This window comes from Podarcis bocagei, assembly GCF_964188305.1.
Source record: "Podarcis bocagei genome assembly, chromosome: 1".
Classification (NCBI taxonomy): domain Eukaryota; kingdom Metazoa; phylum Chordata; class Lepidosauria; order Squamata; family Lacertidae; genus Podarcis; species Podarcis bocagei.
Genome location: NC_138125.1, coordinates 119,082,657 through 119,100,040, shown reverse-complemented (window position 1 = coordinate 119,100,040; position 17,384 = coordinate 119,082,657). Strand labels below are relative to the sequence as shown.

At 44.0% G+C, this 17,384-nt stretch overlaps 2 protein-coding genes across 7 annotated transcripts in view; both read left to right on the top strand.

Annotated features, from left to right (window-relative positions):
- Positions 1–17,384, top strand: part of HOXD3 (homeobox D3) — a 51,983-nt gene that overhangs the window by 19,551 nt on the left and 15,048 nt on the right. The window contains exon 1 of one of the 6 annotated variants that reach the window (XM_081181319.1): positions 13,377–14,128. The exons of 4 other annotated variants lie outside the window; for them this stretch is intronic. The gene's annotated coding sequence lies outside the window, so the exon portion shown is untranslated. Of the gene's footprint in view, positions 1–13,376; positions 14,129–14,592; positions 16,764–17,384 lie in introns of those variants that run through there. One more of the 6 variants, XM_081181318.1, reaches the window with a different exon arrangement.
- Positions 798–3,440, top strand: HOXD4 (homeobox D4). Its single transcript, XM_081183573.1, has 2 exons — positions 798–1,533; positions 2,107–3,440. Exons 1-2 carry the CDS (start codon positions 1,101–1,103, stop codon positions 2,415–2,417), a joined length of 744 nt encoding a protein of 247 aa, XP_081039699.1. The 5' UTR covers positions 798–1,100; the 3' UTR covers positions 2,418–3,440.

The following is a 17,384-nucleotide window of genomic DNA, read 5'->3' as shown; positions in this document are numbered from 1 at the left end:
AAACCTGTTCGTATTAATATAATTAGCCTGCAAAGAATTTGTGAAAATGCTAATTGCCCAGTTAATATGTGCTTGCAGATAATAATAAAGGGTGGCTAAAGTAACTTTGATAATACCGATTTCTGTATTCGTTCCCATGCCCCAATTTTCTCCAGATTTTTATGTTAACGTTGGACGCCAATAGAAACAGACGCCTCGTTTTCTTATAGTCTGAAAGAAGTCTATGAACAATTTGAATATTGGAATTATCTTATTAAAGCTTTTTTTTAAAAAAACAGCCATTTTATTTATATATATATATATATATATATATATATATATATATATATATATATGGTTGAACTTTAGAGGTCTCAGGATAGTTTGTTATCTGTATGGAGTTTACAAAAACAGATTGTTTCGACACTTGCAATGTAAATTCGAAGCTAGTTACTTATTGCCTAATTTTGTTCTGCCCAACTAGATGCTGGTAACTTTTGGTTGACCCCTGCCAAACAAAGGCAGAGGAGATCCATTGTACATCATATTGCCCTCTTGTTTGATGTCTTCTTCTGATTTTCTGTCCTTTGCCTGGTTTTCGACGCTTCCTTCGCTCCCCTTGCCTGAACTTAACGCTTTGGGTCTTGATTGCTGAAATGTAACCAACTAATGTTTTCATATGATCCCCGAAATTGTAAACTAAAGGGCATCAAAGGTTAAGAAAGTCAGATGAGACAAAAGGCTTTGATTTACCTGGGGGAGGGGGGGAAGAGGGCAGATGGGGTTGGGGCGTGGGTGTCAGGGAGACGGCCATCTATTGATGAATCGTGTTTTATGGTATTCATATCTCCTTTTGGAGGGAGGGAGAGGGGGGGGGGAAACCACGCGAATCATCAGACAGCATGTGGGTCCACTTGATTACCCGTATATTATTTAGTGAAATTTGTGGAAATTATGAGGTGCACACACAAATCCGGTGATAAACCTCTCTGCCTCCCGATTGGCTGAGCAGGTCACATGGGCGCCTAACTTTATTCAGTTGACAGCAAGTAGGAGGGCTCTCTGGAAGGAGAAAAAAAGACAACACGAGAAAAATTAGTATTTTCTACCTTCCGAAATTAATGGCCATGAGTTCGTATATGGTGAACTCTAAGTATGTGGACCCCAAATTCCCCCCTTGCGAGGAATATCTGCAGAACAGCTACCTTGCCGAGCAAAGCTCAGACTATTACGGTGCCTCGCAAGGCTCTGACTTCCAGCACCAGGGAATCTATCCACGGCCAAACTACAGCGAGCAGCCCTACGGTTGTAGCAATGCCCAGGGCTCGGCAGTGCAGCCGCGGGGTCACGGGCAGGAGCAATCCGGCCCAGCGAGCCACTTCCCCGGGCAGGCTGAGCACTGTCCCCCGCCTCCAATGCCCGCCACGAGGACCTGCAACCAGCAGCCCAGCCTCAAAAGCCCCAACGGGTCATCGCCACCAACAGCAGCAGCAGGAGTAATGAAGCAGCCAGCGGTGGTTTACCCTTGGATGAAGAAAGTCCACGTTAACTCAGGTAAGCATCCCCTTCTGCTACCCACCTCGCCCACCCCACCCCACTCCGCCTCCCCCTTCTTGATTCATTACCCCACCTCACCCCACCCCTCCAAAGTCCTTTCCAGGCTTGGCGATGCGGGTTGAAATCGAGGTAGCCAATTACACTCGCCATAAATTTTTATGGCCGGGGAAATAGGCCTCTTGGTCATGTGGTTGTGGGCATGAGAATATTCCATTTCAGAAAGATGCTAGAGATATTTAAAGGTCCGCTGTTTCTATGAGGGAAGGAGGGGGGTTAGTGTGTTTTTGTGTGTGTGTGTGTGTGTGTGTGTGTGTGTGTGTGTGTGTGTGTGTGAGAGAGAGAGAGAGAGAGAGAGAGAGAGAGAGAGAGAGAGGAAGAAAGCATGCCCATCTGTTATTAGCAAATGTAATGGTGTATATAACGGCCACATGGTTACCAGAGACTCCTTTCTCTCTCTCTCTTCCTTAACGCCTAATGAGAAAGTCAAGATTAGGCTATGGGTTTGCTGTTGTTGTTGTTTTGGAGGGTTGGTTGTTAAGTCGTGCCTGTGATTTGTCTCTCCCCGCTCAGTGAATCCTAATTACACCGGAGGAGAACCGAAGCGTTCCAGGACAGCCTACACGAGGCAGCAAGTCCTCGAACTGGAGAAGGAATTCCACTTCAACCGGTACCTGACTCGGCGCCGGCGGATCGAAATCGCCCACACGTTGTGTCTCTCCGAACGCCAGATCAAGATCTGGTTCCAGAACAGGAGGATGAAGTGGAAAAAAGACCACAAACTGCCCAACACCAAGGGCCGGTCCTCTAGCTCTTCCTCGGCCCCCAGCCAACACTCACAGACTGTCTCTAAGGAGCATCAGACAGACTTGACAACTTTGTAGGGAACTTGGAAGATGGTCCGTTTCAGACCCGGTTGATTCGGAACTGAACTGTCCAGGATACACAAACAAACAAATATACAAACAAGCACCCAAACAAACGCACATGCCGGCTAAAAGCAGAAACCTGCACGTAGCAGCCAACAACTCCCAAATTGTCCTCATCCTGCTTTAAGGTACTGAAGACAAACCCAACGATATTATGGACTTCGTAGGAATAATGCAAAACAGCACAACCATTCACACTCAAACAAACTCTGCATCCAGGTGGTGAGAAAGTGATAATTATAAATATATATAGATATATATATACAGAAAGAGAGAGAGAAAGATAGATAAAAATATTTTTAAAATAAAACTCCTCTGCCGACACACAGCTATTGCACCATTACAAACGGAATCGTATTGTGTTGTTTCGTCTGGGATCTCCAAGGAGAGAGGTTTTTTTGGGGTGGTGGTGGAATTGATTCTCTTAATTTCGTTATTTCTTCCTCCCCACCCCCCAATGCCATTCCAGGTTGTGCATTTGGGTAAATCCTAAACCGAAGTCTCTGAAAACCTGTGAACTCTTCCCCTCGTCCCCCGCTCATCTCCGCTTTTACCGTTAATTTTTTTGTTTGTTTCTTAAGGGGAGGGGAAAGCGTTTCCATTCTTCTAACTTTTCAGAAATATTTAATACAAATATGATGTGAAACGGGTTATTTTATTGTTATTTTTTGTACTGTATTAGCGTATTTATTTATTTCTTGTTTAGGAAAAAGAAAAAGTTAGAGAGACAAACCAAAAAGAGAGAGAGAGAGAGAGAGCGCAAGCGTGTACTCTCCCTGCCTTTCAATGTTATTCAGTGTTTTTATCTCCCATAAAAATAGAGATCTTTCTCTCCCCCCCCCACTCCCTGACCCCGTTTTTTTTTAAAAAAAAAAATCTTCTGTATATAGGCAAATGTTTTCTAGCTTTTAGAGACGAGGAGCAAAGCATTATTACCGTTTTTAAATGAAATGGATTAAAAACGTTTCCTTTTGTTCACGCGTTATACTTTGAGCCAAGGCGGGGTTGGAGGGAGGGGTGTTGTGTGGGAGGAGGGACAGGGCAAATTATAAACAAAAGGAAAGCAAAACGGGAAAAATGAAGTGAATATTCCAAGGGATTTGTGATATGGGGAACAAACAAACAAGGTGGCATGGTGCTTACTATTACTATAATGTTTTGAATTAAACCATCGTGTTGGTTTTTCAAAGCAAAACAGACGAAACAAAAGCCCAGGAATGAACTGCATGTTTCGAATGGAAATGCTTGTGTTTCTTTTTTATTCACACCCAAATAGGAAATATTGGATCTGTTTTAATATAATTTCAGGGGAAGCGGGTAGGCTTACTGAGGGAAGAATATGCTCTAAGATGCTCGGCATGCATCCATGCCTTTTATACTATTGTGTAGATCAACCCAGATTTGGCTGTAAGTATCTGAACCAATGCAAACCTTACATAAACGATGCTAAAACCGCCGTCCCTTCCAATTACAACTTTGGATAGGAACGAAGTAAATATAACACGCCCCCCCCCCCCAATCAGTATGCTAAGTTTCGGACAATTGGAAAAAGAAGAAAGGTAGATGAGCTTGTTTGTTAAGTTCGCATCCCCCTTAAATGAACAGCCATTGCCCGGGCATGTTGATTTCGACGGGAATTCTAGCACAACCCTAGACCTGCCTACTCAGAAGTAAGCCCCGCAGAATTCAATAAGACTGACTCTCAGGTAAGGGTGCATAGGATCGCCAACCCACTCAGCCTACCGAGTGTTGCAAGAGAATTCTGAATCCTAAGAATTGACATTTCTGGGTTCTAGAATGGGATCTTAGCGTGGTCTGTATTGTTTTCTCCATGCCAAATAGCCACATTGGGTTCATCTTATAATCGCATAGCCCAAGTTCTGAAGGCTTTCCTTGATTAGAAAAAGAGATGGGAGGGGAGAGAAGAAGAGAGATGGATGTGTCTAAATAATAGGACGAGAGGCACATATTTAATGTAGTGGATCATGGAAGTAACGGCAGTTTCTTTTGTGCTTTTTTCCCACCAAAGTAAGCCAGCAGGGTTATTTGGAAGACAGTCCTTAGACGATCAGTAGGGCTTACTTTGAGGTATTTAGGATCGGGGTCTTAGAAGGCTGTGTTCTTTTGTGTTGGGTCCTGGGGCCCCTTCTTTGTTCTCTCTCTCTCTCCTCTCTCTATTTAGTTGAGTCTACTTCTCAGACTCTTACTGGGGCTCCCCTTGAATATCTGCCCGTCCGTGATATTAAAGATGGATATTCCTGCATTCACTGCGCGTCATTGTCTATGACAAAAAGCGCCCAGTTCATACATAGTGGAGACGTCTTCTTTTCTGACGCCTTCACGTTGAGAGGCTGAAAAGGTATTTTACTGAAGTTCGGGCTAAATTGTAGAAACAGGTTCATCCAGAGGACACGTTTTCCCCCTTCGATTCGCCGTATTTCAGCCGGGAGGAATGACCTCTGAACCCTTAACCTCTTGGACCTGGAGTTCCCCTTCCTTTTCTGCTGGCACCGAAAAAAGTACCAAGAGAAAAACAGGGCTTGTTGTCAAGACCTGGCCTCAAATTTGGAGATCTAAACCCTAAAATCATTTTTATTTTTTTAAAAAAGGGGGGAAGCATCGTCCCTAACCCCAGATTTTCACTGTGCTCAGATTTCATCAAGTCCCTTTCGAAATCCTCCTCTCAACAGAAGCTCTAGGTTAGATTGATTTAAAAACAGGGAAACCAACCATTGTTTACATATGGCCTGTGTTGAGTCGTTTTGTCCCATGGAAGCGTGTTGTTTGGCAAAGAGAAGTCAACAACCCCAGCTTCCTTGCAGTCTAAAGCCCAAAGCAAGACTGCCTGAGCTTCGCGGGGCTTAGTAAGCGTCTGGTCCCTGGGCACGTTGATTCGGAAGTAAATCCTGCGTTCAGTGGGGTATTCTCTAGTAACCGCGCAGAGTAATATCCTAGAAAGTAAGTAAGGTTGTTGGTGGTAGGGATAATCTGGGAAAGGGAAGGAGAAAATGGATTTCCTTTGTGTGTCTGCGCGTCTCTCCATCCTGAACACGTTTCAATGGGAAGTTCTGGTCCATCGACTTTATTGGCCTGGTCTTCTTCCTTAAACGTGCTCAGGATTGCGTTCGCGAATCCTTTGTATATTTACTCAGAAGTAGGTGTCACTGATTTCAATGGGGCTCAATCTATGGCAAGTGTGGCCACGCTGCCGCTGAAGGTTGGTTTAGCAAAAGGGAAGAGGCAGTAATGCTCCACTGCTTGCAAGGAAACAGTCCCTATTAAACCCAGTGGAACTTGCTTCCGAGTAAACATGTTTCCAGTGGGGCTGTCAGTAGGACAAATTTGACTTCACAATGTAACTCATCCATCCCCAACACAAATGACGTGAACTGAAGAACGTGTGAAGAAGAAAGGGGTGGGGGCAGAACTCGGCCAAAGTCCTTTTGTAATGTAAATGTCCTCTGGACAAATGTTTGGTTCAAACTCTTAAAGTTGTGTTAGGGGGGAAAAATCCCCTTTGAGCTCTTTCTTCTTCTTCTTGAAGTCTTAAATCTTGGTCGCAGTGATGTTGGTCCACTCTTGAAAGAGAATGATGGAAGTGGGAGAATATCAAAGGGTTTCTGCTTGATGTAAACATTTGGCCAAAAATGATTTTAAAAGAAAACGACGCACACAACCTTACCATCCCATTCATTTCCTACAAACTCTTCTCACTTTTCTGGGGGTGAGTGAAGTTGTTGATGAAAGTAATTATAATGATGGTACTTGTTTTGAACTATGCGGAGATCATCCTGCTACCACACTGAAGATTGTAGGGGAATCTTTTCTTTTCCCCTTGGAGATACAAAGTTGTATATTATTACCATGACCTCTGTGATTAAGCTGCGTTGTTTCTACGGCAGTTGTGACCCTGAGATGTTTTCTAGACTTTGCCAATGTTTTTTTGCTGCCTCTGATTAAAGAACTATTTATTCAAATTGTTTTCCGTCTAAGTCCTTTCTAAGCATACATGTTTGACACGCACACACCGAAATAAATACTGGTATTCTATTGTACCTCAATCAAAAAAGCTTTGAATTGATAGCGACCCAAGAGCAGGCGTGCTATCTTCTAATATCCTCCCTTGACATGTTTGCCATCTCATAGTAGAACTCTACAAACAGTAACTAATGAAGTATGCAGGAAGAACCTATCTTATCCTATCCTGTATTGAGAAGTAAGTATCGCTGATTTCAATAGGGCTCATTTCCAAGTAAGGGTGCAAAGGCTTGCTGCCTTACATTGGAAACCCAATTAGGTATATATTAAACCCAATGGGTTCCACAGGCTTGCTTTCAAGTATGTTTGCATAGGACCTTTTATAGTTCAGCCCAAGCATATTGACTCAGAAGTAAATTTCACTAATCCCAGCTGCAGTTGCTTCCAAATAAATTTATTTAGGGACACAGTCAGTTTTGGAAGGAAACCTTACTGTTTTCAGTGGAGATTATGGCTGATTAATTGTGGATAGGGAAGGGGGGCATGTGTTTCAAAAGCTGCTGCAACCGCCATTTATATTTAAATGTATTTATTTTACATATTTCTATCCCGCCTTTCAGCCAAGCTCCCAGGATGGTTTACAAAAATAGGAGAAAGGAAGGGAGGAAATAAAAATATATAATAGGTGACAGCATGTTAAAATAGGCTGTGACTTTGCCTCCTTTCACTCTCTTTCCTAAGCCTTTAATATTATCAGATATATTTGACAGTATCCTACTTATTTCAGTGGGACTTACTTCCAAGTTTTCGCCATGATCCCCAAAAACTTGTAACTAATTCCTTAAGTGCATATGCAGCTTGGGTGGCCTTTCTCAGACAGCAGGCCCTCCTCCAATCTCATAACAAGCTGATAGGGATTTTGAAAGCATTTTGTGTGTGTTTGTATGCAAACTCTCCCAACTTAAAAACAGCAATTTCCCTCCAGCTCAACAAAACACCTAGGTGAGATTAATTAAGCTCTTTGGATCTGGTCCAGTGTATTGAAGATTAGAGTGCCAATTATTGCTAAACCCTTTTAGTCAATTTTTAGGGCGACAAGTCTCAGTCTGAAAACCCATACTCACTTACCTTACTTCTGAGTATAGTGGGTGGGTGGTTGTATTCTCGGTATGGATATACTGTAAGGCACACAAGTAGCTGTAAGGGTAGCCCAATATCATTATTAAATGTCACAGATGGGAACCTGAGGATGAAAGGTGATGGTATCCCTAAGGTCTCCTGATGAGCTCATGGCTGATACAAGCTTTGAATACTATGGTACATTGCTCTACACACCACATCTCATATTTGATTGGCAAAAGATGCAAACACACTCCCTCAGACTTAAAAAGTTTGCCTTCCCTGCTCTCAGGTGAATTGCTTCCCAGAAATGCAATCCTATACTGTAGATGTCTTTTTAGAGGTAAGTTCCACTGGGTTCATTTGTACATACTCCCAGGTAACTGGGTAGTGGATGTGTTATAAGTAATGGATTTTAATAGGTGTTTTTTTCCATCTGAAAATCCAATGCCTGCTTACTTGGGACATATGTTTAATTGAACACCACTGAACTCACTTGCTTGAGAGTAAACATGCACAGAATTTGGATATTAGAATTCCAGCAAAATTAACTAATAAGTGGAATTTATTCTCTAGCTGATTTTTTGTTTTGTTTTGTTTTGTTTTGGACTGCAACTTCAGACAAGAATCCACAAAACTGAGATGTAACCTACATGTCTCTGAAAAGTATGGCAGAACTCACCTTGGCTTTAATGGTTTTAACAGTTTTAATGGTGCTGGGATTAGTCTCACTCAGTTGATGAATGGAGTAGTTCCAGAATTAATGTGGCTTAATAATGTGCTGGCAACACAGGAGTCACAATCAAAAATGGAGGCCTTCAACACATTGATATCAATTGCCTTCTGTTGTACTTAAGAGCACAATAATAGCTGATCAGACCAAAGCCCCACCTTGTCCAGCGTCCTGTTTCACAGTGACCAACCAGAGGCTTATGGAAAGCCCACTGATAGGACCTGGTTGCATCAGCACTCTCCCCACTTGAGATTCCCAGCAACTAGTATTCAGAGGCATACCTGCTCTGACACCAATGATAGTACATAGCCCATGGCCATCTTGACTAGTAGCCACTGATAGCCTTATCCCACATTATTGCTGCTGTGTTAACTGGTAGAAGGTAATGTCAATTGGACCCATCGTACTTGTTTCTGTGTGATAGGTGGTATTACTATATAGCAGGGTTTCCCAAACATGGGTCTCCAGCTGCTTTTGGACTACAACACCCATCATCCCTAGCTAGCAGGACCAGTGGTCTGGGATGATGGGAATTGTAGTCCAAAACAGCTGGAGACCCAAGTTTGGGAAAGCCTGCTGTATATGAATCAGAATCATTCTGTGGAGGAATAACCACCCAAACTTGAAGTCCACACTCTGCAGATAGAAACAGGCCTCCCCCTTTTTTTGTCCCTAGGAACCTATTATCTTATATTCCTTAGGAATCAATCTGTAGACGACTTGAGCACTCAGAAAGTTCCTGTAGACTTCTAACATGAAAGGCTCCTCCTTCCTTCCGACATAAACACCCCTGACAGCAATAAAGCATTTATCTGTCTAGGAGGTCGATGGCGCTATTTTTATCGGATATATTTTGATTTGTTTCCCCCTCGCTCCCCCGCCTTCTTCCCCCTTTTATACATGTTGACTTGTCTTCTCTTGGAAGAGCAGCCAAAACTGGAGTCCAAAACCAAATCATCCAGCCTGGAAGAATGAAAACAAGGAACCCCCATCCATGTATTGGAGCGAAGTATGATTCCCCCCCCCCCTTTAGACAGGAGAGACTGATGAGGGATTGTTGTGTGTTTGTTTGTCAGCGCACCGCCACAGCCACGAGTGGTAAAGATTCAGGACACAAATTTACGCTGAAGGCTTCTCAGCTGCCTTGTGCTCCTCCCGTTGCCATCAATTCCAGTTTGTATATTGCCTCGCCGCTAGTCCTTATGGTGCGGGAGCGGGGCGGGGCTGGGGGGGGGAGAGAGGCAGGATCCAGAACAAATCCTCTCTACAGTATAGTAAACAGGGACTTTTCAATGGAGCGCCTCAAGTAGCTTCCATCGGCCATGTTTGCCAAAGCTCCCCCCCCCCCCGATTTCTTTTATTTTCTTTCGTACGTGTGTGTGTCAGGAAGATGGTGGTAGCGGAGGAGGTGGAGGAGGAGGAGGAGGAGGAGGAGGAGAGGGTTAAATCTAACCATGTAGACCCAAATCATCTTTTGCTAGGGAAGAGTCACAGCAGACAGCCTCTCAAAGTGCAAGGAAGATGATAAGAATAGATTTTTCTCCAAGTCCTGACCACGTGATGGGCGAAATAATTAATTCAGCGCGTCCCTTAAGAAACACGGAGTCGTCATTAATCTGCCAAGCAAAGGACTCTATCAGACTTGAAAACTGAAGAGATCCCAAGAATATAATATACAAAGGGGCGCAGGCTCTTTCTATGCACACCTAGCTCTTTGGCTACAGCCGAAGGGGGGGAAATTACCAATAATAAAAGAAAGAAAGAAAGCGGAGCTTGGTAGGTACACATTTTCTTTCTTTCCTTTTATATTTCGAAATCCTTAATGAACTTAGCTGTCAAATGTTTGACAAATAGGGGCCCTTCTCCTCCTGATTTGCAACTCTGCCCTAGTCAGAAGCTGTAGTAGGCATATTGGGGGGGGGAGAGAGACCCCAATGTTTACTCTTTATTATGAGATATTCTGGTACTGAATAAAGAAAGGATCTTTCTATGTTCCACAGCAGAAGAGAAAGAGAAGAGAAGAGAGAGAGAGAGAGAGAGAGAGAGAGAGAGAGAGAGAGAGAGAGAGAGGGAGGTCTGGCCAAAAGCTGCTTGTGTGGGGAAATGGGTGAAGATTTACTGGTTGTTTATATCTTACTGGGAACAATGATAGCTGTCAGGGCATCTGCTGCCCCATTCTTAAATGGTGAGAAAAGGCCCTGATCTTCTTTTCAAGCGAGGGTCGTAAATTTTTTTTCCCCTTTGCGTCATAATAGAAGGCTATAAAACGGAGTTGAAATTTTACCCAAGGCAGACTTTAACCAAGAGATAATGAATTCTAAGGGCACTCCACCGCTGCCACCCTCCCGACCCGGTTAGGCTATACACTATGGTGCCGTCACACAAAGACGTGGGTGATTTCAGATGTTCCGTTTGGCAATATATTTGTGGGGAGGGATGGCGTTCTGGAACCATTGAGGGGTGGGATACCTGAAGATGGGGACAGTCCCACTGGAGTCGGCATTGAGTATTTTGTAGAAGACACCCAGCCAGTCAGTCTGGGTTTTGTTTTGTTTTGGGTGGCGGGGAAAAGACTCGCTTCAGCAAATGGGAATTTTGATCTGCAGTGCGTGTGTCTGTCTATGCATTTGTGTGTGTACACATAGATAGAACTATACACGCTAATACATAGGCACACATGCATATATATATATGGGTGTGTATATCACAAAGCCAAGAGCTATCTTCCTAAGCCTTTGGCTGTTTGGAAATGCTTTGTTTTGTTTCTGGCAAGCGGTGTGGTCTTTCTTACGCGTTACTTGGAGAGCTTGTGTAATAATAATAATAATAATAATAATAATAATAATAATAATAATAATAATAATACATATTTTTATTACTTCCGCTATGTGTCAGGACAAAGACAGAGTTTCCTGCGTTATGAATTATACATTCAAACAATAACACATTAATTCAATTATTCAAAGATGACAAATGCTTTTGGTTTGGGATAGTGACTTAAGAATCAGATTTGCTCTTTCCGAATTCGTCCGCGCGCGCACGCACACACACACGAGCAAAGTTTATATATATCTTTCTGGTTTGTCCCAGAAAGAACCCCAAACTACACAAGAGACAGAGCAAGAGACACAGACAGAGAGGGAGAGAGGCAAAGAAACTCCGAACCTAAACGGAAAAGGCCCTTTAATAATAACGCTGATTCCTGCGTATCGCCCAGTATATTTTATCAGTTTGACAATTGCCGGGTTTATTGTTATAAATCATCGTAAGTAATTCCTGGAAGGGTGCGATGCTGATCGCCTGCGTTTGTGTGTGTGTGATGGAGGGGTGGTACGACGTGGAAGGGGGAGAAAGAGAAAGAAGGAGGCCCAGCAAGGACTGTAAATCTTTCCATTTTATTGCTCTATGAACATATGCTTGGACTGAAAAAGCCTTAGATCCTTTACCGAAGCACATCTCGGCCTAACTGGGAGTCCCCCTCACCTCCCGCCCTCTCGGTGAGCTTCACACTTGGCTTGCAGCGTTTTCAGCCTTAATTTCGTAGGGTTGTTGCTGGCTTGTTTGTTTTAGCCGCATAATTTATAGGTGGCCCTTCTGGAAGGTGCGATCTGCACCCTACCCCACCCCCCTGAAAATATTTAGAAGTCGCTTCTCCCGCTTCTTCTTCAGCATCCTTATTCCTTTTATCTCTGCTTGATTTTGTTAGTATGTGTTTCTCAGAGTAAATTATTTTTGGAGCCAGCTTTTATTTCCGACGCCGTCAGGTTTTACAGCTAGACGAAGAGACATCTGACAGGGAAGAGTAGAGAGCTCCCAATTCAGCTCATATGCTTCGTTCCCACTGGAACCATCGGAGACAATGGGATGCAATCCTGAGTACCTGGGATTTACCTGGAATTATGTCTCACATTCAGGAGCTTACTCCCCTGTAAGCATGCATGTAGTCAGACTCCAGAAATGCAAAAAAACGCGGCTGGATCCTGCGCCCGCAGGTTTTAAGTGACAGCAGATTCTTGAATATGAGTTTCTGCCTGAGCTTTGATAACAGGACTACAATTTATCTTCTCTTCCACCACCCACCCACCCCGTGTGTGTGGTGTGTGGTGTGTGTGTGTGTGTGGTGTGTGTGTGTGTGTGTGTGTGTGTGTGTGTGTGTGTGTTTAAAAAAAGACTGGTTTGCAAAGTCAGGATAAAGTAGAGTAATTTAGATAAATGCTACCACACACTTATGGTGCGTATTGTAAGGTAATACATTACTGTCAGGTTCCCCATGCTTTGGATGGTAATGAAATCTTAGGAGATTCTAGATTAGGTTGGGCGCTTTTATAGCTCCAAGTTACTTTTAGAGACAAAAGAGCTGTAATAGTAATCATCATCATCATCATCATCATCATAGTAACAACAACAACGCTGCTCAATAATCTGACTTGCTTCGGACATTATTTGTGTGACAAACTCGCGAGATGGTTGTATCTGAAGAAGGTTTCTACACAGACATAAATACAAGCGAGAGTTAGGGCAGAGCAGGACAGAGATAAGATGCTTCCCCAACACCAGGCGCTCTCTATTAAGCAATGAAGACAAGGTTGATCTTCAACCTTCATCGTAGACCAAACCCAACTTTGCCGAATTTGTTTGTCCCCTACAACAACAAAAAAGGTGAAAAGAACGAGATTATTCTATACAATGCAAGGGTAACTAGGACAGAGTTACAGCCACCCTCTATCGTCAGTGGATTGTACAGAAATAGCAAAGCAAGGCAAGCCCACACATCTTCCTTCATTATGAAACTATAATAATTATTTTGAGGAGCAATGGGGAACAAGCCCCACCCCTACTATTAACATGAGCCCCCCCCCCCCCGCAATTCGTTTTGATCGCCGGTTATTATAACCCTATAGAGATCCTGGAGCCAAATTTGCTGTGATGTTGGTTCAACTTGCCGCAAATATCCGACAAGGTCTGCAAACCCCCTCCCCAACCTCAACCCCAATCTCTCCCTCCCTCCCGCCGCCGCCGCCCCCCACGCCCGATCCTCCTCATCACCATCCCTACCTACTCTGTGAAATAGTTTGCTAAGGTGGTGAAGCCAATGTGGATTTCTAAAGAGGGCTCTGAAAACTACGCTGTGCGTGTGATGCCCCTGGGCACTTGGACGGTGAATGGACACCTTGACTAGAGCAGGTTATTACGACTCGCTCCCCGCCCCACCTAGGAAGGTTTGTGGGTGCCTTTGGCCCTGTGGGTTAGCCCACCCCAGCTCCGCAGCCACCTAGACCGAGGATACATGGGGGAGGATTTACAGAGGATAACCCGAGTGAAAGTTCCAGCCTTAATCAGAACCATCTCCTCTCTCAGGATCACGTGAACAAATATGCTTATATTTTAAGGCAGCGCCTCTATTTCTTATTACCGAAGGCTTCTTCGGCGGCTCTTTTTTTAAAAAAAGATAATATATATATATATAGCGCTATAATTGAAAAGATGATGCGTATGTGGCCTCATCGCTTGTTATTTACAAACAAAACAAAACGAAAAGCTTGACTAGCTGGCTTTATTTTTTTATTCCATGGGGTTGATTGTGAAGGATTTTCGAAATTATTATTAAACCTAACGAACTCAGAATCCATTCGCCCTCTTTTATTGGAGCTGCTGCAATCTTGGCTTGCTCTTGAAAAAATATATTCTACCGGGAATACTGGTCTATGGAAATGCTCGAGCAGACCCGCAAGATCAGGTTTAGGAGTGTATTGTCTGCAGAACAAAGGAGGAAGGATATATCTTCCAAGCTGAAAGCGCGCAATTTCTGACCGAAGAGGACAGTTTTAGGATACAGGTAAGCGACTGCATGAGCTTGAACAAAGATGGAATCCTGAATCCCAGATCCCCTTTTTTTCTGCCCGCCCCCCACTCCCCACCACCACGGTAATGGGAGATGAAATAGAACGTGCTAGTAGTCTATAGAACTATATATATGCATGTATAGACGTAATAATAATATGTTTTGTTGTTGTAGAGGCTGTAGTAGTAGTAAACTTAGGGCTTTTCTGCGTTGCATTTCCCCAACCCAAGACATCAAGTGCTGGGGTGACCTGGAAGTGGGGGGAAAGCGGGTTTTCCATTAGGCACTTCAAAGGAAGACATATATTTGTGTTCAAGCAAGAAACCAAAAAGTAACAGTTTAGGTTAGGATTCATGACCTATGGCAAGCATCCTATGTATTTCAATGGCTCTAGACTGCTCTGTTAGCCTCGGACTGTCAGACTTAATGGAATTCTCTCTCATTCACTGTGTGTGTGTGTATACACATGCATATATATATAATATTCTAAACACAACTAGTGGAAATCGTGTCACTGCCTATTGCTTCTGGTGGCTCTTTCTGGAAACGTTGACTCGCCCTTCATACTTCGCGTTTGTTTTACAATGAATTTGCCACCTTCTCTGAATTGTTCCCTCCCGCAAGAAACAAACAAAAGCAAAATGCTGGGGGGTGGGGGGGAACCACTTTTTGTCATACTTCTGAAATATTTTTCAAGGCTCCATCTACAGCGGCGTTTCCTAGGGTCTGTGTATCTGCCTGTGTGTATGAACCATCCCATAATCGAAAGAAATAAGAGCTACAACCCATCAGAGTTAGGCGCAACCAATCCCACATATGGTAACGAACAGTGCAGCCGCATCTGCGCAGCCTGTTTACTCGGAAGTAAATCCCACTGAATTCAACGGGACTTACTCCCTAGGTGCCTTTGGGATTGCAACACAGGTGTACTGAGCTCTGTGCTGGACTGCGGCCAATTGCCATCAAGCAGGGCTCACATTATTAAAAATATCGAGTGGGTAGATAGCTCATTTGTCTTTTACTCCGTTTCTTTACATCCAAAGAAACTCGATCCTGTTTAAAATCAGGGGCCTTAAAAGCCACTCCGGTTTTAAATTCACTTTGAGAGCAATCTTGCACATTGAACTCAATGCAGATCACTCCCAGGTAAGTAAGGAAAGGATCGCTGTCTTACTTGGATTTCAGTCTAAATGATTTCAGTGGGAATTTACAACTAGCACTGCGAATGGCATCCCGATATTCTTGAATCCACAGCATTTGTACCTGGAGAAATCGAACTGATTTCAATGAAAACTTGCTGCATCGTAAGCGTGCAGCGTTCTGCTCATGCAGCCCAGTCTTTATGGACGTTCACTTAGAAGTTAAGTCCAACTAAGTTCAGTGGGACTTGCTCCCTAGGAAGTAATGCATAGCTTTCAGCTCATCGTATGCTCATGTAGAAAAGGAATGAATAGACACATGATCTTTTTGTCGCTCCCCAACTCAAGTTTCCAGCACTCCGCACATCCTACACATAGTGTTAATTCGTATTATTTTCGCTAAACAATGGAAAGGGGAAGAAAGCAGCACTTTGGTAAATGTTCTGCGCTGGTCTCTATCAGAAGAGGTTTCGAAGCAAGCGACCTCCCCCCCCCACGCCCCATTCCACGCACCTTTAGAGTCCCTTTTGCCTCCAAGCTGCGGGCCTGACAAGTTAGTCCGCTGAATCCAATTACGACAAGCGGCATTTCATTTCCTTACGCTGCGGAGGAGTCTCCTACTTGGAACTTCACCTAAAATTTCAATCATCTCTCTCTATCTTGGAGTGGGCGCGCGCTGGGGAATCCTCAGAGATCGGCCCTGGGGTCTCAGCAAATCCCTGACAGCCCTTGGGGGAGAGCTCAGGCTTGTTTCTGGAAGCCGCTTCTGCTCAGGAGGCGCCCAAGGCTGCGGCAGAAGACAGGAAACTCGGACGACAGTTTGCGCATCAAAACAAACCCCAAACTAGCACGTTAAACATTTGCTTTTGCTTACTCTTTTTTTGTTAAAGAGAGAGAGAGAGTTTCCCATCAGCATCTTTCTGCGTTGTCTTATTGCTGCTGTAGAAGGATTCAGAAGTCGATAATTAATTAGACACAAAATGAAAACTTACCACGTTAATCAACAGCGGGTAACAATGTCTGCCTTTTTTTGTATGTGCAAATAAGGATCCTTCAGCTCAGGCGCTTCTCTGATGCTGACCACACCCCCCCTTCAACTTAAGCTTTCTTCTTATACTGTACACACTCACACTCACAGACGCACTGCTTATTTCTAATGAACTGCGTTTTTAAAAGGGTTAGGGCGAAAAAAATAAATAAAACCACTTAAAGTTGACGTCCGCCCACGTGGATGTATTATATAAGACGTTTGCTGGGCACAGGCCTTGGAAGACCAAAGACCTGGTTAGAGCATCGTGTGTGACCAGCCAGCTCTACTTCCCCACAAACTCCACTTTGTCGGCATAAATTAGAGGTGGCTCGGGGAAAGAGGGAAGGAAGGGGCTGCTTTGCTTCCCAATTGGGCTTGGAGAGGGATAAGAGAAGAAAAGTTGGAATCTCGATTCCTTGCCAGCTCTTGGAGGGGGCTTCCGCTGGTTGTTCATTAAGTGGTGAGTTATTGCTATACAAGCCAAAGGTCATTTCAAAGGCTTATGCTTGTTAGATATTTCTCTTTATAATGACCCAGGCTTCATCGAGGAGGGATTCCCCCCCGCCTGCCCACTTGCCCTACCTACTAGCTCTGTTAATGTTCTTCAAAGTTCTTAGTTGGCAGATTTCCGATGCGAAATGGTAACGGTAGCCCCAAATTAATGGCGCGAGCTGCTTTTCTGGGGAGGGAGGGTAGGTAAATCACTCCTTAGCATCAGCAAAATAATAATAATAATCTGGCTGCGTCTTGCAGGGAGCAGCTCTCCTGTGAAAAGTGCAGAAGGGCTGCTAAGATTCTGGAAGGGGTGTGTGATGGCCGGGCTTTTCTCCCTGTAACATACCCAAGCTCACTACATCCATACATAATGCATGAGTCTCGGGTTATGGCGCGGGGGTCTCCCTGCTAGCTTTCCATTCTTCGGAGTAGAATGCTGTTGCCTTCGATCCTATTTCCCTTGTCTTCATACGCCTGGTGCATATGGCTTTCTGGGGCGCGGGGTGTACTGGCGCTGGAGTACACCAAACCCGCCTTTTGTGGGTGCTTGTAAAGTTGCTGCTCACAACAACAACTACAATTTTTG

Bases quoted from the DNA above. Each gene is read 5' to 3' on its own strand.
- HOXD4 (XM_081183573.1), top strand. From the start codon at position 1,101: ATGGCCATGAGTTCGTATATGGTGAACTCTAAGTATGTGGACCCCAAA. The intron at 1,534-2,106 runs GTAAGCATCCCC...CTCCCCGCTCAG, and splicing joins GAAAGTCCACGTTAACTCAG to TGAATCCTAATTACACCGGA.